The sequence below is a fragment of the Oncorhynchus masou genome, chromosome 16, assembly GCF_036934945.1.
Source record: "Oncorhynchus masou masou isolate Uvic2021 chromosome 16, UVic_Omas_1.1, whole genome shotgun sequence".
In the NCBI taxonomy this organism is placed as follows: Eukaryota; Metazoa; Chordata; class Actinopteri; order Salmoniformes; family Salmonidae; genus Oncorhynchus; species Oncorhynchus masou.
The window spans coordinates 12,078,194-12,102,507 of NC_088227.1; the positions used below are offsets into that span (position 1 = coordinate 12,078,194).

A 24,314-nucleotide genomic window follows, 5' to 3' on the forward strand; every position below is an offset into this window, starting at 1 on the left:
GGGAATAATAATACTTTTATGCACACTTATCTCTGGTTGGAATCGGGGCCAGTAGCCTAAATTCAATTGAATGTGAAACCCATTTAGAAACTTGGGTTTTACATGAACTCTGCCTGGGTATGCCTGTGACGACAATTGGCAGGATTTAATCTGTAGCAGGACGTGGTGATCCTGACCGGAGTTTTGTCTTTAGTCCTATTCATTCATCCCAATAGATGGCTGCATTGCCCTGCCCTGATACTTTGAACATTCACTCACACTACTTTGTACAAATTTGGTCTGTGATAGCCCCATGTTAATGAATAAAAATTTGCTGATTTAAAAAAATGATTGCTCGATGCCATTTTTCATAAAGCAATCATGGAAGAGAGCAATTGATTTTTCCAGTCTTTTTTTTTTTGTCATGGGGATATTTCTAACTGCAAACTTCTTAATACCCAGACACAGGAAGTGAGTCACAGGAAATGGCATCATGATGCCTATTCTGCCTTCTCTCTTGTACTGTGGCTTTTCTGAGCAAGGACAAGCATGTGCCGTGTTAATACACTGGAGAAGATTTTCGGGTCTCTTGCCAAATTTCCGCCCTCTCTGAGATAGAGCCGGAGGGAAGGGGTGACAAGTTCAGAGGAAGACCGTTTAGCCGACTGCCGTTGTCTAATTAGAAACCCTACCTTAGGCCCCACTGTTCTGCTGCCGGTTTACTGTGACATTTTTCACAGACAATTTCCCTGATGAATGATACATGACAGCCCTGTTGTAGATTCTCTCACTCACTCCTCCTACTCCACACAGTGGAGGATGTCTGTGCTCACTGATGGAGGTATGACGTCTTAGGCTGTGTGACATTCATCAACCCCTCTGGGGGACTTGGGCACCCAAGTGTGAAGATGTTTCATATTGTTATAATGTTTGCTCTTGATGCCTATTCTTATAGTGATTAGAATGACTTTCCTGAGGTGGGGGCGAATGGAGGCCATGATTGATCTGGTGAACAAGTTTTAATTTTTTTCTTTAATTGATTCAGACTTTTTTTTATGTTTGCATGATACTGGATAAATAAACCTGATTCTTATTGGGCTGTAGTTGATTGACTCAAGATGTTGACGCTCACCTGTCCAGTTATGTACAATGGAATAGTTGTATGTACTATATATTTGAATATGAAAATACACCAACGGAAAAGGCTAACAATGGCTTGACTTGTACAGTGCCTTCAAAGTATTCACACCCCTTGAAAGACCAGGTAGGTTTTGCCGATGCCTCACAAAGAATGCCACTTGTCGTAGATGGGTAAACACATTTTTAAAAAGCAGATATTGAATATCCCTTTGAGCATGGTGAAGTAAATAATTACAGTTTGGATGGTGTATCAATACACCCAGTCACTACAATGATACAGGCGTCCTTTCTAACTCAGTTGTCTGAGAGTAAGGAAACCGCTCAGGGATTTCAGAGGAAAATGGTGACTTTAAAACAGTTGCAGAGTTGAATGGCTGTGATAGGAGAGCAGCTAAGGATCAACAACATTGTATTTACTCCTCAATACTAACCTAATTGACCAGAGTGGAAAGAAGGAATCCTGTACAGAATAAAAAATACTACAAAACATGCATCCTGTTTGCAATTCGGCACTAATTTGAAAAGGGCAAATAAATTAACTATGTCCTTAATACAAAGTGTTATGTTTGGGACAAATCCATTTGAATCCCACCTTGTAACAACAAAATGTGGAAAAGTCAAGGGGTGTGAATACTTTTCAAGGCATTGGATGTAGGCCTACCTACCAGCACAGAAGCTTACAATCAAGTTTGTTCATTTGACATCTGAGATGTGCTGCTACCTTCGCCATGTCATTGAGCACTGTTGCACGTTGTGTAGCTCCACCACGCATTAAATCTCAAGAGCCCCCATTCCCTGGTAAATAACAATGGCTCCTAATCACACCTGCTTCCAAGAGGCTCATTTTCTGATGCATTGCAGCACCTCTTTAGGCAATGGGTCCTGACCTTGCTGTGTCATGGGCACTCAAAGTGCTTATTGCCCCCCCCAAAATATCTTACTTGAGACTAGAGGTTGACCGATTATGATTTTTCAACGCCGATACCGATTATTGGAGGGCCAAATAAAAGCCGATACCGATTAATTGGCCTATTTATTTATTTGTAATAATGACAATTACACCAATACTGAATGAACACTTATTTTAACTTAATATAATTCATCAATAAAATCAATTTAGCCTCAAATAAATAATGAAACGTTCAATTTGGTTTAAATAATGCAAAAACAAAGTGTTGGAGAAGAAAGTTAAAGTGCAATATGTGCTATGCTAACGTTTAAGTTTCTTGCTCAGAACATGAGAACATATGAAAGCTGGTGGTTCCTTTTAACATGAGTCTTCAATATTCCCAGGTAAGAAGTTTTAGGTTGTAGTTATTATACAAATTATAGAACTATTTCTCTCTATACCATTTGTATTTCATTAACCGTTGACTATTGCATGTTCTTATAGGCACTTTAGTATTGCCAGTGGAACAGTATAGCTTCCGTCTCTCTCCTCGCCCCTACCTGGGCTCGAACCAGGAACACAACAGCCACCCTCGAAGCAGCGTTACCCATGCAGAGCAAGGGGAACAACCACTCCAAGTCTCAGAGCGAGTGATGTTTGAAACGCTATTAGCGTGCACCCCGCTAACTAGCTAGCCATTTCACATCGGTTGCACGAGCCTAATCTCGGGAACTGATAGGCTTGAAGTCATAAACAGCACAATGCTTGACGCACAGCGAAGAGCTCCTGGCAAAATGCACTAAAGTGCTGTTTGAATGAATTCTTAGGAGCCTACTGCTGCCTACCACCGCTCAGTCAGACTGCTCTATCAAATCATAGACTTAGTTTTTTTTATTACATAACAGACAGAAATACGAGCCTTTAGGTCATTAATATGGTCGAATCCGGAAACTATCATCTCAAAAACAAAACGTTTATTCTTTCAGTGAAATACGGATCCGTTCCGTAATTTATCTAAGGGGTGGCATCCATTAGTCTAAATATTCCTGTTTACATTGCACAACCTTCAATGTTATGTCATAATTACGTAGAATTCTGGCAAATTAGGCGGCCCAAACTGTTGCATATACACTGACTGCGTGCAATGAACGCAAGACAAGTGACACAATTTTACCTGGTTGCCTGCTGACCTGGATTTCTTTTAGCTAAATATGCAGGTTTAAAAATATATACTTCTGTGTATTGATTTTAGGAAAGGCATTGATGTGCATGTTTAGGTACACATTGGAGCAACGATATGCACTACATCGATTATATGCAACGCAGGACACGCTAGATAAACTAGTAATATCATCAACCATGTGTAGTTAACTTGTGATTATGATTGTTTTTTATAAGAAGTTTAATGCTAGCTAGCCACTTACCTTGGCTTAAGGCATTCGCGTAACAGGCAGTCCCCTCGTGGAGTGCAATGTAATCAGGTGGTTAGCGCATTGGACTAGTTAACTGTAAGGTTGCAAGATTGAATCCCCCGAGCTGACAAGGTGAAAATCTGTCTCTGCCCCTGAACGAGGCAGTTAACCCACCGTTTCTAGGCCGTCATTGAAAATAATGTGTTCTTAACTGACTTGCCTAGTTAAATGTCCAAAAATACAGATTTCCAATTGTTATGAAAACTTGAAATCGTCCCTAATTAATCAGCCATTCCGATTAATCGGTCGACCTCTACTTAAGATGCTATATGAGGAGTGAAGCGTCTCCACAGAAGCCATGTTGAACAGAGGCCTTTGTCTCAACCAAGCACTTTATAACCAAAATCTACCGTGGTTGACGAAGTAGCAAGCCAAACAATTTTCTCTTTCTATGGGTGTCCAAGCATTCCCACACTGTTTCAGCTTTGCTGGCTAATTGTCAGATCAAATAAAATCCAATGTTAATGTACATTGTCCAGTGGCTATTTTTTTATGAATTGTTCAGCAGTCTTGGTCCTAGACTTGGCGCTCCGTTACCGCTTGCCGTGCAGTAGCAGAGAAAACAATCTATAATTTGGGTGACTGGAGTCTCTGACAATTTTATGGGCTTTTCTCTGACACTGCTTATTATATAGGTCCTGGATGGCAGGAAGCTTGGTCCCAGTGATGTACTGGGCCGTTCGCACTACCCCCTGTAGCACCTTACGATCAGTTGCCATACCAGGCGGTGATGCAACCGGTCAGGATGATCTCGGTGGTACAGCTGTAGAACCTTTTGAGATTCTGGGTACCCATGACAAATCTTTTCTGTCTTCTGGGGGGGATGAGGTTTTGTCGTGCCCTCTTCACGACTGTCTTGGTATGTTTGGACCATGATAGGTCGTTGGTGATGGTTTATTTATTTTTTCTCCTGAATTTTAGCATACATGCCATTTCTAAACCACATTTTGTTTCATCGTCAATTCCCGGGAGCGTAATCCACTTCTTGGTACTCATTTTGCCAGTAATCCTTTGAAAATTAAACTCTAACTCCGCACTTTCCACCAGCCTAACCTCGACAGGAAATGCTCACTAGACACCGCTGAGCCTGCTAGCATTAGCATCAGGCCCATTATGGTGCGTCTCCATTGAGGCCAATGTTCCCTCTAACTGAGCAAATTTCAGGTCTGCTGATCGCAAACTTGACATTGTAAAACATGCGTTTTTACTGTGAACACTGAGGTATCGGTATCGGCCGATGTCTGTCTAGTTTAACGCAGATGTTAAAAAACGATGTCAAAGCTACCGTGCATACCTAATATAACATAGGTAAATGACGTAATGACGCCACCTAAAGTTTTGCTCTATACATGCAACACAGCATTCCTAACCTAGCACACAGTGTCTGCTGTGTGGATCGAGCAGTCAAGTTATTTGAAAGAGTAAGAAAATTTAAACTGAAAAGGCGAAATCCATTAAACCCAAGATAATGGAATTCATTGCCCTTGACAATCAACCGTTCTCTGTCGTGGGTGATGTTGGGTTCTGCCGACTGGTCAAGCACAGGTGCACACAACCAAGTGCGCTATTTTTCAGATGTTGCTCTACCAGAGTTACACAGTAATAGCGTCACTGCTATTAGCTTCGCGACATGCATACTATGGAACGCCGTTTGGGTCTTAGCATGTCAAAAAGATACAGCAGCACTGTCAAAGCTGTACAAAAAGTCTGCAAACAAGCAAACCCCGGACACGAACTTTGTCATTAAAATAACACGTTGGTAATAAAGCATAATTTGTTCGACTGCAACTTTTGGGGTAGCTTGCTTTAGCTTGGTACCTAGCTAGCACCAATACAACCATCCTGATAACAATGACCAGTAGAAACTGCAGTCATTTTCATTCTTAGCAATGATTTAGGAATCCTTGTGAGTTAGTATTAGCTAGGTTGCCATTTGTTTTTCGCCTAATGAAATTGAACTTCAGTTCAAGAAAAGCCAGCTACTTAACCCTTTTGCCCAAAGCTAACTTTATAAGCAGACCTGACCGGGTTATGTGTTGTGAAGCTAGCCACAATAAGGATTAGGCATAAAAGTATGTCATTGACAGTGATGCAAATGAATACAAATAGTATAATTATGCCATACTTTTTTTGAAGGATAACCGCAAAGTCCACTAGGTTTTGATTATGTTTTACTGGTAATGGGGACATACGTAAATGCCAACAAAGTAACTTTTTGTGTGCGTGTGTGTAACCTTTATTTAACTAGGCAAGTCAGTTAAAACAAAATCTTATTTACAATGACGGTCCGGTTGACGCTGGGCCAATTGTGCGCCACCCTATGGATCTACAGCCTGGATTTGAACCAGGGACTGTTGTTACGACTCTTGCACTGAGATGCAGTGCCTTAGACCGGTGCGTCCGTGTGTGTGTGTGTGTGTTAACTATTTAACTGTATTAGAATGCTTTAAAGGCCGCAAAAATGTTAAATATCGGTTATTGGTATTTTTTGTCAATGAAAATTTCATATCGGTATCAGGCAAAAATGTCATCAGTGCATCACTAGTTTTAACAGTGACCAAGTAGGGTACTGTGGCTATTTGATCATAATGTAGGCTTACCAGAGTGGCCTACCATCATTCAGCCTACAGTAGCGATCAATGTGTGGTGTTCAATGTAGGCCTACATTCCATGAGACTTGCAAGGCTTGACATTAATTAACCTGTTTTAATGAGGTGACTTTAAATGTTGTTTGATGCAAGAAACCACTTTTCAAAATAAAATGCACTGTTAATTCCATACTATTAATACAGATAATCAGACAAATGATGCTACCCTCTACTTAGCTTATTCATACAACACCGCCCCTTTTAAACAAAAAAAAGGTTATCTGACTCGCTTTTCAAAGATGTCTAGAAATGTACATGTTTTGTGCTCTTGTAGGAAACAATCACTCCCCTATTGCTGATTACAAGTTATCTATATCTGGGCAAATAACTCACTAACTAGCAAATGAAATTAACAAAATGTGCACATGTGGCTACATGCAGCTCTTGCTTTGATCTCAAAACGAGCATCTACTCATGACCACAGCTGTAAACACAGTCCAGTTCAAAGTAAATGGTACAGATCCATATATGGCAATGGTCTATTTGCATATAGGCCGACTGCAGCTCTGATTGGTTATGCCGAATGGTCTGTGTAGAATATGTGCTGAGTCGTGTAAATAGAATCTTACTACTATGCGTTCTGCCCACAAAAATATCTATTGCATTATTTTTTGTTTCAGTATGTTTCATGAATGTGGCAAATATGTTGATTTCACAATTGCTACAGTAAAGGGAAACCTTGATAGTATTAACAGGGAAAATTCTAGAACTTGAATGAAGTTTAGGCTCGTGCTTCTCTTTGTGGGCTGATATTTCTTCTGCGCTCTGCGAGGCAGTCTCAGGGCTACAGCGCACCAGCTTAGAGGGAACATTGATTGAGACTTACCCAAACACCAGGGTGTCACCAGTGTTTTGTGTTAACCTCTTACACTTATGGTGGCGCTATTTCATTTTTGGAAGAAAAACGTTCCCGTTTTAAACAAGATATTTTGTCACAAAAAGATGCTCGACTATGCATATAATTGCTACTGTTCGAAAGAAAACACTCTGACGTGTCCAGAAATACAAATATCTTCTCTGTGCGTGCCCTTTAACGTGAGCTTCAGGCAAAACCAAGATGACTTGGCATCCAGGAAATGACAAGGATTTTTGAGGCTCTGTCTTTCATGATCTCCTTATATGGCTGTGAACGCAAGAGGAATGAGTCTGCCCTTTCTGTCGTTTCCCCAAGGTGTCTGCAGCATTGTGACGTATTTGTAGGCAGATCGTTGGAAGATTGACCATAAGAGACCACATTTACCACGTGTCCGCCCGGTGTCCTGCGCCGAAATTGGTGCGCAAAAGTCACCTGCCAGTATTTTTCCATGGGGCACAGAGAGAGAAGCAAGCTTCCAAGAACTGCATGTCAATGAAGAGATATGTGAAAAAACACCTTGAGGATTGATTCCAAACAACGTTTGCCATGTTTCGGTCGATATTATGTAGTTAATCCGGAAAAAGTTTCACGTTGTAGGTGACTGCATTTTCGGTTCGTTTCGGTAGCCAGGCGCAATGTAGAAAACGGAACGATTTCTCCTACACACAGACGCTTTCAGGAAACACTGCGCATTTGGTATGTGGCTGGGAGTCTCCTCATTGAAAACATCAGAAGCTCTTCAAAGGTAAATGATTTTATTTATTTGGTTATCTGGCTTTTGTGAAAATGTTGCGTGCTACATGCTACACAAAATGCTATGCTAGCTTTGCATACTCTTACACAAATTAGTCAATTTCTATGGTTCAAAAGCATATTTTGAAAATCTGAGATGACAGTGTTGTTAAGAAAAGGCTAAGCTTGAGAGCAAACGCATTATTTTAATTTTATTTGCGATTTTCAGAAATCGTTAACGTTGCGTTATGCTAATGAGCCTGAGGCTTAGTCACAATCCCGGATCCGGGATGGGGAGTTTCAAGAGGTTAATGTAAGCTCCGGTGTTATTGTTGCCATCAGGAGTGTGATGCATAAGACTTGTGGAGAGCAACATCAATTACCTCTGCATCATTCAAAACTGTTGCTTTGTGAGGAGTTAAGTTAGCCATTGTTATGTAAATGCCAGCTGACGATGTCATCCCCACAGTGACCGTACGTACATATCCCAACCAGAAGCCATGGATTACAGGCAACATCCGCATCAAGCTAAAGGCTATTTAAAAATAAAAATACACTTTTTTAACCATTATTTAACAAGGCAAATCAGTTAAGAACAAATTTCTTATTTATGATGACAGCCTACCGGGAAACAGTGGGTTAACTGCCTTGTTCAGGGGCAGACTGACAGATTTTTACCTTGTCAGCTCAGGGATTCGATCCAGCCACCTTTTCGGTTACTAGCCCAATGATCAAGCCACTAGGCTACCTGCTGCCCCACTAGGCTAAAGCTGCCACTTTCAAGGAGCAGGACACTAATCCGGACTCTTATAAGAAATCCTGCTATGACCTCAGGCAAAGCGTCAATACAGGATTAAGATTGAATCCTACTACACAGCCTCTGATGCTTGTCGGATGTTGCAAGGCTTGAAATCTATTACTTATTATTCAAAGGGAATCCCAGCCGTGAGCCTACCAGATAAGCTAAATGCCTTTTATGCTCACTTCGAGGCAAGCAACACAGAAGCATGCACAAGAGCACCAACTGTTCTGGATGACTGTGTGATTTATCCTCTCGGTAGCCGATGTGAGCAAGACCTTTAAACAGGTCAACATTCACAAAGCCATGGGGCCAGATGGATTACCAGGAGGTGTACTCAAGGCATGCGCGGACCAACTGGCAAGTGTCCTCACTGACATTTTCAACCGCTCCCTGACCGAGTCTGTAATACCTATATGTTTCAAATAGACCACCTTAATCCCTGTGTCCAAGGAAGCGAAGGTAACCTGGCAAATTATTACTGCCCCGTAGCACTCATGTCGATAGCCATGAAGTGCTTTGAAAGTCTGGTCATGGTTCACATCAATAGTATCATCCCGGTTACCCTAGGCCCACTCTAATTCACATACCCAACAGATCCACAAGATGACGCAATCTGTTGCCAGGACAACAGTGTGGTGCCAGGACAACAACCTCTCAATGTGAGCAAGACAAAGGAGCTGATCATGGACTACAAGAAAATGCGGGCCGAAAAGGCCCCCATTTAACATTGACAGGGCTGTAGTGGAGCGGGTCGAGAGCTTGTCTACATCACCAACGAACTATCATGGTCCAAACCAGGGGTGGGCAACTCAAGTCCTCGAGGGCCTGATTGGTGTCACCCTTTTTTTCTCCATCCCTAGCAAACACAGCTGATTTAATCAAATTGAATTCCAAACTGAAGATCATGATTAGGTGATTATTGGAGTCCGGTGTGTTAGCCGGGGCTGAGACAAACTGTGACACCAATCAATCAAATGTATTTATATAGCCCTTCGTACATCAGCTGATATCTCAAAGTGCTGCACAGAAACCCAGCCTAAAACCCCAAACAGCAAGCAATGCAGGTGTAGAAGCATGGTGGCTAGGAAAAATGTAGAGAGGAACCAGGCTATGAGGGGTGGCCAGTTCACTTCTGGCTGTGCCGGGTGGAGATTATAACAGAACATGGCCAAAATGTTCAAATATTCTTAGATGACCAGCAGGGTCAAATAATAATAATCAGTGTTTGTTGAGGGTGCAACAGGTCAGCACCTCAGGAGTAAATGTCAGTTGTCTTTTCATAGCCGAGCATTCAGAGTATGCATCACGACAACGCAGACAAATTCAAAATAGTTTCCATAATGTCCACAGAAACATGTAAAATGTTTTTTATAATCAATCCTCGGGTTGTTTTTAAAATATATAATCGATAATATATCAACCGCAAATGTCTTTCACAGTAGGAGAGGGGAAAACGATGGCTGTCCAAATTCTGTTGCGTGGGCAAAACTCATGTGACCACTTGACGCGATGTTATCGTTCTGGCTCATTTTTCAAAATAAAAGCCTGAAACTATGTCTGAAGACTGACACCTTGAGGACACGATAGGAAAAGGAATCTGGTTCATATCTCTTTAAGTCCAGCAAAGGGAGGCTATGGAACATGGAGTTTTCAAAATAGAAGCCACTTCCTGTTTTGATTTTCCTCAGGGTTTCGCCTGCAATGTCAGTTCTGTTATACTCACAGACAATATTTTGACAGTTTTGGAAACTTTAGAGTTTTCTATCCAATACTACTAATAATATGCATATATTAGCAACTGAGACTCAGGAGCTGGCCGTTTACAATGGGCACCTTTTCATCCAAACTACTCAATACTGAATGAAGTACGGCCATCTTGAATGAGGGTAACTTGAAGTGTACTGTTAGATAAAGGCGAGTGTCCAGAAAGCATGCTACAGTTTTTCCTCCAGTATTGAACACAGATCATCCCGTCTTCAATGTTATCGATTATTTACGTATACAAATACCTAACATTGTATTACAAAAGTAGTTTACTTTTAAAATATTTTGTAGTCACATTGCGAAAGTTGGAACCGGTGTTTTTCTGGATCAAACGCGCCAAATAAATGGACATTTTGGATATCGACGGAATTAATGGAACAAAAGGACCATCTGTGATGTTTATGGGACATTTTGGAGTGCCAACAAAAGAAGCTCGTCAAAAGTAAGGCATGAATTATATTTTTATTTCTACGTTTTGTGTTGCGCCTGCAGGGTTGAAATATGCTTTTCTCTCTTCAGATAATAGCATTGTTTGCTTTTGCTTCAAAGCCTTTTTGAAATCTGACATGTTGGCTGGATTCACAACAAGTGTAGCTTTCATTTGCTATCTTGCATGTATGATTTAATGAAAGTTAGATTTTTATAGTAATTTATTTGAGTTTGGCACTCTGCATTTTCCCTGGCTTTTGGCCAGGTGGGACGCTAGCGTCCCACATATCCCAGAGAGGTTAACAGGAAGCCAGTGTAGAGAGGCTAGCACTGGAGTAATGATGATAAATGTTGGTTCTAGTCAAGATTCTAGCAGCCGTGTATAGCACTAAATAAAGTTTATTTAGTGCTTTATCCGGGTAGCCGGAAAGTAGAGCATTGCAGTAGTCTTACTTAGAAGTGACAAAAGCATGGATATATTTTTCTGCATACTTTTTGGACAAATGTTCTTTTTGCAATGTTACGTAGATGGAAAAAAGCTGTCCTTGAAACAGTTTGTCAAATGCGAGATCAGGGTCCAGAGTAACGCCGAGGTCCTTCACAGTTTTATTTGAGACAAGTGTACAACCATCAAGATTAACTGTCAGATTAAACAGAAGATCTCTGTTTCTTGGGACCTAGAACAAGCATCTCTGTTTTGTCCGAGTTTAAAAGTAGAACATTTGCCGCCATCCACTTCCTTGTGTCTGAAACACAGGCATCCAGGGAGGGCAATTTTGGGGCTTCACCATGTTTCATCGAAATGTACAGAGCTATGTGTCATCCGCATAGCAGTGAAAGTTAACATTATGTTTTCAAATGACATCACCAAGAGGTAAAACATATAGTGAAAACAATAGTGGTCCTAAAATGGAGCCTTGAGGAACACCTACATTTACAGTTGATTTGTCAGAGGACAAACCATCCACAGAGACAAACTGATATCTTTCTGACAGATAAGATCTAAACCAGGCCAGAACTTGTCCGTGTAGACCAATTTCTGTTTCCAATCTCTCCAAAAGAACGTGGTGAATGATGGTATCACAAGCAGCACTAAGGGCTAGGAGCACGAGGACAATGGGGAATGCTGCTTTTTAGTTAGCTTTGCGACAGTATCAAAAATACATTTTGTTTTGTTATTTTCCTCTATTAAATAGGATGCTCGAGCAGTGGTGAGGAATCAGCAGTGAGGGATCTTCGATCCTGCACTGCACTGTACTGTCTTTCCAAGCTAGTTGGAAGAATTCCAGTTAGGTGTAGCGCCATTTCCGTTTCAATTTTCTGGAAGCTTGCTTCAGAGCTTGGGTATTTTCTGTATACCAGGGAGCTAGTTTCTTATGACAAATGTTTTTGTTTTTAGGGGTGTGACTGCATTGCGCAAGGTTAAATTGAGTACCTCAGGTGGTTAACTGATTTTTGTCCTCTGACGTCCTTGGGTAGGCAGAGGGAGTCTGGAAGTGCATCTAGGAATCTTTGGGTTGTCTGAGAATTTATAGCACGACTTTTGATGTTCCTTGGTTGGGGTCTGAGCAGATTATTTGTTGTGATTGCAAATGTAATAAAATGGTGGTCCGATAGTCCAGGATTAGGTGAGGCTTCCATTTAACACAGTAAATTCATCAGGCTTGAGACATGTTTGTCAGGCCAATCATATAGAGATTATGATCAGTGATTAGTTCATTGACTATAACTGCCTTGGAAGTGAGGGATCTATAACATTAGGGAGCCGTATTTTGAGATGAGGTATCACAATCTCTTTCAATAATGGCAGGAATGGAGGAGGTCTTTATTCCAGTGAGATTGCTAAGGCGAACACCGCCATGTTTAGTTTTGCCCAACCTAGGTCGAGGCACAGACGCTGTCTCATTGGGGATAGCTGAGCTGAGTACACTGACTGTGCTAGTGGCAGACTCCACTAAGCTGTCAGGCTGGCTGGCTAACAGCCTGCTGCCTGGCCTGCACCCTATTTCATTGTGGAGCTAGGGGAGTTAGAGCCCTGTCTATGTTCGTAGATAAGATGAGAGCCCCCCTCCAGATAGGATGGAGTCCCGTTCCATCTTAACAGGCCAGGTTTGGTCCTGTTTGTGGATAAGTCCCAGAAAGAGGGCCAATTATCTACAAATTATATATTTTGGGAGGGGCAGAAAACAGTTTTCAACCAGTGATTGAGTTGTGAGACTGCTGTAGAGCTCATCACTCCCCCGAATTGGGAGGGGGCCGGAGACAATTACTCGATGCCGACACATCTTTCTAGATGATTTACACGCTAAAGCTCTGTTGCGCTTGGTGACCTCTGAATGTTTCATCCGAACATTTTTGGTGCCGACGTGGATAACAATATACCTATACCCTCTACACTCGCCAGTTTTAGCTTTAGCCAGCACCATCTTCAGATTAGCCTTAACGTCGGTAGCCCTGCCCCCTGGTAAACAGTGTATGATCGCTGGATTATTCATTTTAAGTCTAATACTGCGAGTAATGGAGTTGCCAATGACTAGGTTTTTCAATTTGTCAGAGCTAATGGTGGGAGACTTCGGCTTCTCAGACCTTGTAACGGGAGGAGAAGAGACCAGAGAAGGCTCGGCCTCTGACTCCGAGCCGCTGCTTAATAGGGAGAACCGGTTGAAAGTTTCTGTTGGCTGAATGAGCATTCCTTCAGCATTTCCTTTCCAGAAGCCTTGAGAAAATTGTCTGGCTGCGGGGACCGTGCGAGGGGATTTATACTACTATCTGTACTTACTGGTTGCACAGATGCTGTTTCATCCTTTCCTACACTGAAATTACCCTTGCCTAACGATTGCATCTAAAGCTGGGCTTGCAGCACAGCTATCCTCGCCATAAGGTGATCCTTGTCCTGAATATTATAGTACAGCAACGGCAATTAGAAGGCATCGTGTTAATGTTACTACTTAGCTTCGGCTGGTGGAATTCCTGACGAACCACGTCCAGATAAAGCGTCTGGGGTGAAAAAAATGGAATGAAAAAAGTCGAGCAAGGGGAGAAAAAATATAAACGGTAATTAAAAAGTAAAAAAAGTAAAGTTGGCAGGTAGCAAAGTAAGGTTAGCAACAAACTGCACAGCAGCACGTAAACAAGTCTACAAGTTGTGACTGGAAATAACCTTCCAAATGCAAAACCAGGCCCTTGTGGACTGGAATTGCCCACCCCTGGTCCAAACACACCAAGACAGACATGAAGAGGGCCTGACAAAACCTTTTCCCCTCAGGAGACTGAAAAGTTTTGGAATGGCTCCCCATTTCTCAAAGTTATACAGCTGAACCGTCGGTTGCATCACCGCCTGGTATGGCAACTGATCGGCATCTGACCATAAGGTGCTACAGGGGGTAGTGCGAACGGCCCAGTACATCACTGGGGCCAAGCTTGCTGTCATCCAGGACCTATATAATAGGCGGCGTCAGAGAAATGTACAAAAAAATTGTCCATACTCCAGTCACCCAAGTCATAGACTGTTCTCTCTGCTACCGCACGGCAAGCAGTACCGGAGCGCCATGTCAAGGACCAAAAGGCTCTTCAACAGCTTCTACCCCAAGCCATGAGACTGCTGAACAGTTAATCAAATGCCCACCCAGACTAGCCTGTATCCCAAGGAAGACAGTAGCAGCAGTTTGCAGTGTGTGTGTGGGCGTATGTAGTGTGTGTTGGGCTTTTAGTGAGTGTGTGGGTAGAGTCCAGTGTGTCTGCATAGTCAGTGCAGGAGAGTTAGTGCAAAAAAGGGTCAATGCAGATAGTCCGGGTAGCTATTTGGGTAGCTAAGCGGTTCAGGGTCCTGTTGGTTCCAGACTTAGTTCGCTGGTACTGTTTGCTGTGCGGTAGCAAAGAAAACAGTCTATCGCTTGGGTGGCTGGAGTCTTTGACAATTTTTTTTACCTTCCTCTGACACCGACTGGTATAGAGGTCCTGGATGGCAGGGAGTGACAGTCGATGGCTTGGGTGGCTGGAGTCTTTGACAATTATTTTGGCCTTCCTCTGAGACTGCCTTGTGTAGAGGTCTTGGATGGCTGAACAAAACTGATAAATAGTTAATCAAATGGCTACCCGGTCTATCTGCATTGACTCTTTTTTTTGCACCAACTCTCCTGCACCTTACTAGGCACACACACTGGACTCTACCCACACACTCACACTTAATTACACCCCAAAACACACACACACATGATCCAAAAAATGTATTTTTCTTGTTAAACAAAGCCACAGCGTGCCTGAGAGGGCAATAACCCCTCTATGTTTTGCTCTCACGAGAGAGAACTCACAACCATGACACAAGATAGGAAAGCAACTGGACCCTAAAAGGGACCCGTAGTGCACTATTGACAGTTCTACAGCTGCACCATTGAGAGCATCTTGACTGGCTGCATCACCGCTTGGTACAGCAAGATCTACAGCTGCAACAAGTTTTACAGCTGCACCATTGATAGCATCTTGAGTGGCTCCATCACCGCTTGGTACGGCATCTGCAAGGCACCTGATTGTAAGGTGCTACAGAGGGTGGTGAGTACAGCCCAGCTAGAACTTTTTGAGGTCTGCTGGATCCATGGCCAAGTGAGACATGGGTGCTGCCCCGCGGAGATGGAAATTGAAAAGCCTGAGCCTTTTGGGTAGAACACTTGGGTAAATCCTCAGTGGAAATGTGGAATGAGTCAGCAAGACTCTCCCAGAACCATGGGGATTCCACTTACAATCTTCCTTTCATTTGTCCAACTCTGGCTTTAGCTCTATAGTGAAACCCAACAGTCTCTCCAGGGCTCCAGTGGGGTAGCTCTACTGTTAAATACGCACTGTCGTCCAAGTGAGTTAAATTACAAAAGAAGATTGTCCATTTGTTATGTGATAGGTCCGTTGTTTTTGTCGTCCCCCCATGTTGGCACAAAGTTAGTTTTTTCCTTTGTGGCGACTCCTGTGTTTGGTGTCAATAGGTCGCTACGGGCGGCACAGTTACTGAAGGAGTTCGTTTGGCATCTATTGAATAGGGGGTGCCAATGTAAATCAGCCAGAAGAATGGAGCCCAAGAGATCTGCTTTAATGAGCTGAGATGCTAGAGACTAGCCCATGTCCATTTTGATGGTGTTTTAAGGCATGTGGCTTAACGGCTTATTTTAAGGCGACACTTTCTCTTCAAGACCAGTATAGAATATGTTGAGTCCTTTTTAGGGTCCAGTTGCTTTCTTATCTTGTGTTTTGGTTGTGAGTTATCTCTCGTGAGAGCACAACATAGAGGGGTTATCGCCCTCTCAGGCACCCTGTGGCTTTGTTTATCAAGGAATAGCTATTTTCGGATCATGAAAATACACATAGTCCACTTTCATGAGAACTTTTCCCACCTTGAGAAAACAATTCTGATCTAACTTGTTCCAAAATATAGGCCTACAAGTTGTAATTTGCCATTAGAAGTTGATTTTTAATCATGTTTTTGGCCACTTTAATAATGTTTACATACATACTGTTTTACTTATCTCATATATTTATATATATATATAAGATCGAGCAATGTCGGAGTGGGATCGGCTAAAATACAGCAGAATATATATATATATATACAGTATTCTATTCTACTGTATTTTAGTCGATGCCACTCTGACATTGCTCAATCTAATATGTATATATTTCTTAATTCCATTATTTTACTTTTAGATTTGAGTGCATTGTTGTGAATTGTTAGATATTACTGCCCTGTTGGAGCTAGGGACAAGCATTTTGCTACACCCTCAATAACATCTACTAAATATGTCTGTGACCAATAAAAATGGATTTTAATATGATGGCCTAGCTAGGGATTTTGAGATAATTAGTGCACAATCACTGTGGTCTTGAATGGCTCAGTTGATGGCGCATGGCGATTGCAAGCCCAGGATTGTGGGTTCGATTCCTGGGGCCACCTATATGTAAAACTGCATGCATGCATGACTAAGTCTCTTTGTACTAAAGCGTCTGCTAAAATGGCATAGGATGTGTCCACTAACTCCACTTGTGTTGTCTTGTCCAGTGATGGAATGGGGTGACGACGTAAGGCCCCTTTCTGAAGAGGAAGCCATGGTCATCGTCAACCACCAAGCCACAGGGGACGTGTGCACCCTCATGATGTGCTTGCAGGACAAGGGCACGGTAAGAGACTCCTCCAAAGTTGGCAATGTAGCCTCCTAGAACAGTGTTTTTTTTTAAACATCTTCTCCAATTTATTGTAGCCCTGAACTAAGCTCACTGATTTGACCTTATCAAGGGCTTGATGATTATTTGATAATTATATTCAATCAGGCGTTCTAGCTCTAAAATAGTTCAAATACATGGCTAGGGGTCCCCGAGGAGAGGTTTGAAAACCCCTGTCCTAGACTACAAATCAATTCAAGTGAATTCAGGGAGGAACAAATTAAATTTAAGAGGTAGGCCTATTTCTTTAAACAAATTTTTGTTTTTTAGTGTGTAGCTTCCATCAATGTCTTATTATTATTATAATCTCCCAAATGTTGCTATTTTTAAAACAATTTTATCCACCAGAAAATAAACCAGAGCAAATAATACAACAAATAGTGGTTAAACTCAAAAATACTAATAGATAAAAACATACATACATACTTTTTTTTTTTAAATGTGTAATCTTTTATAAATGATATCATAAATAGGACTGGTGGAGTTATGTCACACATGCAGCTAACAAAAATAAATGGAAATGTCTGCTCTTCCCAAAATTACAACCCACTAATTGCAGCATTACCGCAAAACAGGAAGAGGAAATTGGAAAGGGGAAAAAGTAGAGAACTTGTCTGTCGGTCCTGCATTTTAAAACCGTTGGTTAAAGAAAATTGTGATAACTAAAAAAGTGTTCCAGTTACATTTCAGGACCAAAAAAATGACAGCTGTGCCATATAGATGGCAAAATAGTTGGGGAAGAGATTTTCGACGTGCCGATTTCGTGGCACATGGTTTAGGAACTCTTACGCAAATCGACGCTGGATTCAAAACTTAAACTATTTATACAAAATTCTTGCAACCAATAGAATGGTGTGTCTGTCTGTCCCATTCCAGCTCTGCAGATTTTGCTGCGAAGAGACAGAATCATTAGATAATTTATTTTGGTACTGTCCATATGTAGCTTGTTTTTGGTCAGGTCCAGGAATGGCTGAAGAATTGCAACATTTACCTGGAGCAAACTCTGCAGATAGCTCTACTGGGTGATCTGAAAAGTCAGTCAATCAATAATATAATAATACTTTTCACAAAAATAATTATTTTTAATTTACAATCTGTAGAAATTATGAGAATAGAAAGGTTTAGAACTTTTGTGAAACATCACAGCGGAGTTGAAAAATATATGGCAAATAGAAATCAAATATGGATGGTGTTAAGAGATGGGGGAGGGTTGAATGGAGCTGAAGGTTGGGAATACCACCAACTAATAACAACAAGATAACTAATGTAAAACATACTGTGTCCGTAAAGAGTATATAGGTTCAGAACTTTGGTGAAATAGACTGTGCCCGTTAAATGTATATGGTGGAAGTAGAAGCCCTAAGCGTTGTTGTTTACTAGTTTACTCTAATTAGGGGAAGGGTGGGTAGGGTTAGAAAGTAATAAAGGAAAATATATATTTTTTTAAGATTAATGTTTATTTAACCAGGTAGGCCAGTTGAGAACAAGTTCTCATTTACAACTGCGACCTGGCCATGATAAAGAAAAGCAGTGTGACACAAACAACACAGAGTTACACATGGAGTAAACAAACGTACAGTCAATAACACAATAGAAAAGTCTATATACAGTGTGTGCAAATGAAGTAAGATTGAGGTAAGGCAATGAATAGGCCATAGTGGCGAAATAATGACAATTTAGCAATTAAACACTGGAGTGATAGATGTGCAAGTAGAGATACTGGGGTGCAAAGAAGCAAAATAAATAAATAGAAATGGGGATGAGGTAGTTGGGTGGGCTAATTACAGATGGAATATGTACAGGTCCAATGATCTGTAAGCTGCTCTGTGACAGCTGATGCTTAAAGTGGGGGAGATATGCGTCTCCAGCTTCAGTGATTTTTGCAGGTAGTTCTAATCATTGACAGCAGAGAACTGGAAGGAAAGGCAGCCAAAAGAGAGGTTGGCTTTGGGGGTGACCAGTGAGAGATACCTGCTGGAGCGCGTGCTACAGGTGGGTACTGCAATGGTGACCAGTGAGCTGAGATAAGGCGAGGCTTTACCTAGCAAAGACTTATAGGTGACCTGGAGCCATTGGGTTTGGCGATTCTAGATTTAATTTTGGATTGGAGATGCTTAATGTGAGTCTCGAAGAAGATTTTACAGTCTAACCAGACACCTAGGTATTTGTAGTTGTCCACATATTCTAAGTCAGAACCGTCCAGAGGAGTAATGCTGGACGGGCGGGCAGGTGCGGGAGGCGATCGGTTGATGAGCATGCATTTAGTTTTACTTGCATTTAAGAGCAGTTGGAGGCCATGGAAGGAGAGTTGTATGGCATTGAAGCTCGTCTGGAGGTTTGTTAACACAGTGTCCAAAGAAGGGCCAGAGGTATACAGAATGGTGTCTTCTGTGTAGAGGTGGATCAGAGAATTACCAGCAGCAAGAGCGACACTATTGATGAACACAGAGAAAAGAGTCACCCGAGAATTGAACCCTGTGGCACCCCCATAGACTGCCAGAGGTCCGGACAACAGGCCCTCCGATCTGACACACTGAACTCTGTCTGAGAAGTAGTTGGTGAACCAGGCGAGGCAGTCATTTGAAAAACCAAGGCTGTTGAGGCTGCCGATTTAAGAATGTGCTGATTGACCGAGTCGAAAGCCTTGGCCAGGTCGATGAATACGGCTGCACAGTATTGTCTTTTATCGATGGCGGTTATGATAGCGGTAGGACCTTGAGTGTAGCTGAGGTGCACCCTTGACCAGTTCGGAAACCAGATCGCATAGCGGAGAAGGTACGGTGGAATTCGAAATGGTCTGAGATCTGTTTAACTTGGCTTTCGAAGACCTTGGAAGGCAGGGTAGGATAGACATAGGTCTGTAACAGTTTGGGTCTAGTGTCTCCCTCTTTGAAGAAGGGGAATGACCGCGGCATCTTTCCAATCTTTGGGGATCTCAGATGATACGAAAGAGGTTGAACAAGCTAGTAATAGGGGTAAGAATGTACACTACCGTTCCAAAAATGTGGGTCACTTAGGAATGTTTTTTTTAAAGAAATGCACACAAAGTTCATTAAAATAACGTCGAATTGATCAGAAATACAGTGTCGACATTGTTATTGTTGTAAATGACTATTGTAAGGAAACGGCTGTACGCCTATGTAGATATTCCATTAAAAACCAGAGGCTCATTATCAGCAACCATCATTCCTGTGTTCCAGTGGCACGTTGTCTTAGTTAATCCAAGTTTATAATTTTAAAAGGACAATTGATCATTAGAAAACCTTTGCATTTGTTAGCACAGCTATAAACTGTAGTACTGATTAAAATAGCAATACAACTGGCCGCCTTTAGACTAGTTGAGTATCTGGAGCATCAGCATTTGTGGGTTTGATTACAGGCACAAAATGTCCAGAAACAAAGCATTTTCTTCTGAAACTTGTCAGTCTATTCTTGTTCTGAGAAATGAAGGCTATTCCATGCGAGAAATTGCCAAGAAACTGAAGATCTCGTACAACGCTGTGTACTACTCCCTTCACAGAACAGTGCAAACTGGCACTAACCAGAATAGAAAGAGGAGTGGGAGGCCCCGTTGCACAACTGAGCAAGAGGACAAGTATGTTAGTGTCTAGTTTGAGACACAGACGCTTCACAAGTCCTCAACTGGCAGCTTCTTTAAATAGTACCCGCAAAACACTAGTCTCAACATCAACAGTGAAGAGGTGACTCCGGGATGTTGGCCTTCTTGGCAGAGTTCCTCTGTCCAGTGTCTGTGTTCTTTTGCCCATCTTAATATTTTATTTTTATTGGCCAGTCTGAGATATGGCTTTTTCTTTGCAACTCTGCCTAGAAGGCCAGCATCCCGGAGTCACCTCTTCACTGTTGACGTTGAGACTGGTGTTTTGCGGGTAATATTTAATTAAGCTATTTCTGATCAATTTGATGATATTTTAATGGACAAAAAATGTTGTTTTCTTTCAAAACAAGGAAAGTGACCTCAAACGTAAATCTTATTCTAAAGTTGATTAACCTCTCTGGGATATTCGGGATGGTAGCGTCCCACCTCAACAACAGCCAGTGAAAGTGCAGGGCACCAAATTCAAAACAACAGAAATCCCATAATTAAGATTTAACACCATTTTAAAGATACACTTGTTGTAAATCCAGCCACATTGTCCGGTTTCAAAAAGGCTTTACGACGAAAGCACACCAAATGTTTTAGGTTATTCCCCAGTCACAGAAAAACACAGCCATTTTTCCAGCCGAAGAGAGGAGTCACAAAAAGCAGAAATATAGATAAAATTAATCACTAACCTTTGATCTTCATCAGATTTTTTATTTACTTTTATTTTACCTTTATTTAACTAGGCAAGTCAGTTTAGAACAAATTCTTATTTTCAATGACGGCCTAGGAACAGTGGGTTAACTGCCTGTTCAGGGGCAGAACGACAGATTTGTACCTTGTCAGCTCGGGGGTTTGAACTTGCAACCTTCCGGTTACTAGTCCAACGCTCTAACCACTAGGCTACACTCATGGGGTCATGGGACTTCATGTTACACAATACATGTATTTTTTGTTCGCTAAAGTATATTTTTATATCCAAAAATCTCAGTTTACATTGGCGCGTTACGTTCAGTAGTTCCAAAACATCCGGTGATTTTGCAGAGAGCCAAATCAATTTTCAGAAATACTCATAATAAACATTGACATAAGATACAAGTGTTATGCATGGAATTTTAGATTCACTTCTCCTTAATGCAACCGCTGTGTCAGATTTCAAAAAGGTTTTTACCGAAAACAAGCCATACAGATATCCACCATGTTGTGGAGTCAGTCAGAAATAGCATTATAAATATTCACTTACCTTTAATGATCTTCATCAGAATGCACTCCCAGGAATCCCAGTTCCACAATAAATGTTTGATCGATAAAGTCCATAATTTGTCCAAATACCTCCTTTTTGTTTGCGCGTTTAGCCCAGTGTTGACACCATTCATAAAACCTTTTACTTTAGGTAACAAGCTTTCAGTATCCATCTAGTGAAGTTTCTGTGCCAGCAGCTGACACAATACTGTACTCTGGCTAGCCAGCAGGTATCGGATTCTCAGCCTCCCTCCCGTTTAACTTGAAATGATTGGCCTGTCTTGTGATGAGATGTGAGCTCCTACTCCCTCAGCCAGTGTCTATGTCCCAAACTCACTGGTTGTGTCCCAAATGGCACCCTATTTCCTATAGAGCACTACTTTTGACCAGAGCTCTATGGGCCCTCTTTAAAAGTAATGCACTGTAAAGGGAATAGAGTGCCATTTGGGACGTACACTACACTCTGAACACAATCAGGATCAAACATCGTCACGGCCTTGGCTCAGCTACAAAAGACCAATCGATAGGTTTACTTAATCCAATTACTATTTATCTGGCCCACTCCTATTTCTCTGGCAGCACTGCTGGCTGGCTGCTACCATACTGTGCAAATACGGTCTGTCTCTTCATGCTTCAGGGGTGGAACTGTGACCAGGATGGTTGTGGCTTTGACCTGGCTTACAGAGGGAGGACGACTCCTGATGTTTTGACGAGCAGTGAATTAATATTGACAGGGACATTTGGATGGAATGGTATAAAAGACACATGTTTATACCTGTTCATCTCCTTGTCTGCGAGGTTTGTCAGTTCATAGGCTGCTATATCTACAGTGAATGATTGAGTCGTTTTTTCCCCTTTGTTTCTATGAACTTCCATCCTTGTGGTCCAGTTTGTATTTTTAGCCAACTCCTCTCTGTGTTTTGTTCATTGTTATGCAAAACATGACACTAAGAGAAGAGTTGGCTACAGTTTGTGACCTAGGCTAAAAAAAAATGAAGAAAATAAAACCGTGTGATAGAGGAGCCTAGAAATGGCTGTGGTTTCTGCAGCCTAAGCGACAGTCATACTGTATAACCTCACACAACTGCCCTACCCATCACCCCCTCTGTGGTGGGTAGAGCCACTGGGGAAGGGGCTGGTGCTCCTGTCCTGTCCTTCCTCCAGGACAGTACATTCCTTGGTGGAGCAGGACTGCCAACCCCACACGCAGCCCTCTGCCATCCCAGGGATGAGCCCTTGGTTTGGAGGGTTAAGGGTTTTTTCTACTGGGGCTGCCAGGAGGTGGTGGTGAGCGGGGGGCTAGTTGAGCTGTGGTGCACAAACATGATCCACCTCATCAACTGCATTCTCAGCCTAGTTATGCTCTTAGTGCATAAAGAAGGAAGTGGCGAAAATGCCACAAGGGGCCAAAGCTTCTCACTGGGACTTAGAGTTATGTAAATTGTCTATGCCTGCCTGCCTACATACCTATGATTATATACACTGTGTGTGCAGACCATGATGGCTACATACAGTAGACTGAGCGTGTGTGCAGACTGCAGAACTATGACTTCATAGTCTCAGCGTACGTTTGTGCCTGCCTATAGATTGTGTCTGTATGACCAGTCTGTAATGTTCTCTCCTTTAGGTGGTGAGGAAGATGATGTGGTTAATGGACCACGTGTTCAAGTACACCAACTTTGGCCTGGTGTCTCTCATCCACGGGGACTTCTTCATCAGACAGGTGAGACAGACACACTCAAGAGACCTCTATCTAGGAGGCTTTTACTCGGCTGACAACTATCTCATCACAACTGTTTTTGTGATAGGATATTTTGATGTGGTCTGACTGATTTAGTGGTCATGCCGCAGCCTCTGGCACACATACGGCGTTGGCATAGGTTTGAATTTGGCCAACTGCACTTTGACACACTGTCATCGTCTCGATCTGTTCAATGAAATCAGAAAATAACTTAAAATATATGCTTAACAAAAATATAAACGCAACATGTAAAGTCTTGGTCCCATGTTTCATGAGCTGAAATAAGATCTCAAATGTTCTATGCGCACATAAAGCTTATTTCTGTCCAAATTTGGGCACAATTGTTTACATCCCTGTTAGTGAGCTTTTCTCCTTTGCCAAGATACTCCTTCAACCTGACAGGTGTGGTATATCAAAAAGCTGATTAAACAGCATGACCATTACACAGGTGCACTTCATGCTGGGGACAATAAAAGGTCACTCTAAAATGTGCAGTTTTGTCACAACACAATGCCACAGATGTCTGAAGTTGAGGGAGCATGCAATTGGCATGTTGACTGCAGGAATGTCCACCAGAGCTGTTGCCAGATAATTTTGTTAATTTCTTTACCATAAGCCGCCTCCAACGTCGTTTTAGAGAATTTGGCAGTACATCCAAATGGTCCCACAACCGCAGACCATGCCATCCCAGGACCTCAACATCCGGCTTCTACACCTGCGGGATCATCTGAAACGAGCCACCCCGAATAGCTGATGAAACTGAGGAGTATTTCTGTCTGTATTAAAGCCCCTTTGTGGGGAAAACTAATTTTGATTGG

General features: G+C 42.0%; 1 protein-coding gene across 2 annotated transcripts in view; it reads left to right on the forward strand.

Moving 5' to 3' along the window:
* LOC135557476 (acyl-CoA:lysophosphatidylglycerol acyltransferase 1-like) overlaps window positions 1-24,314 on the forward strand; it is an 82,740-nt gene that overhangs the window by 19,948 nt on the left and 38,478 nt on the right. For both annotated transcript variants that reach the window (XM_064990747.1, XM_064990748.1), the window contains 2 exons: window positions 16,752-16,870; window positions 23,383-23,478. In XM_064990747.1, coding sequence (XP_064846819.1) covers window positions 16,752-16,870; window positions 23,383-23,478 — 215 coding nt within the window. The remainder of the gene's footprint in view (window positions 1-16,751; window positions 16,871-23,382; window positions 23,479-24,314) is intronic.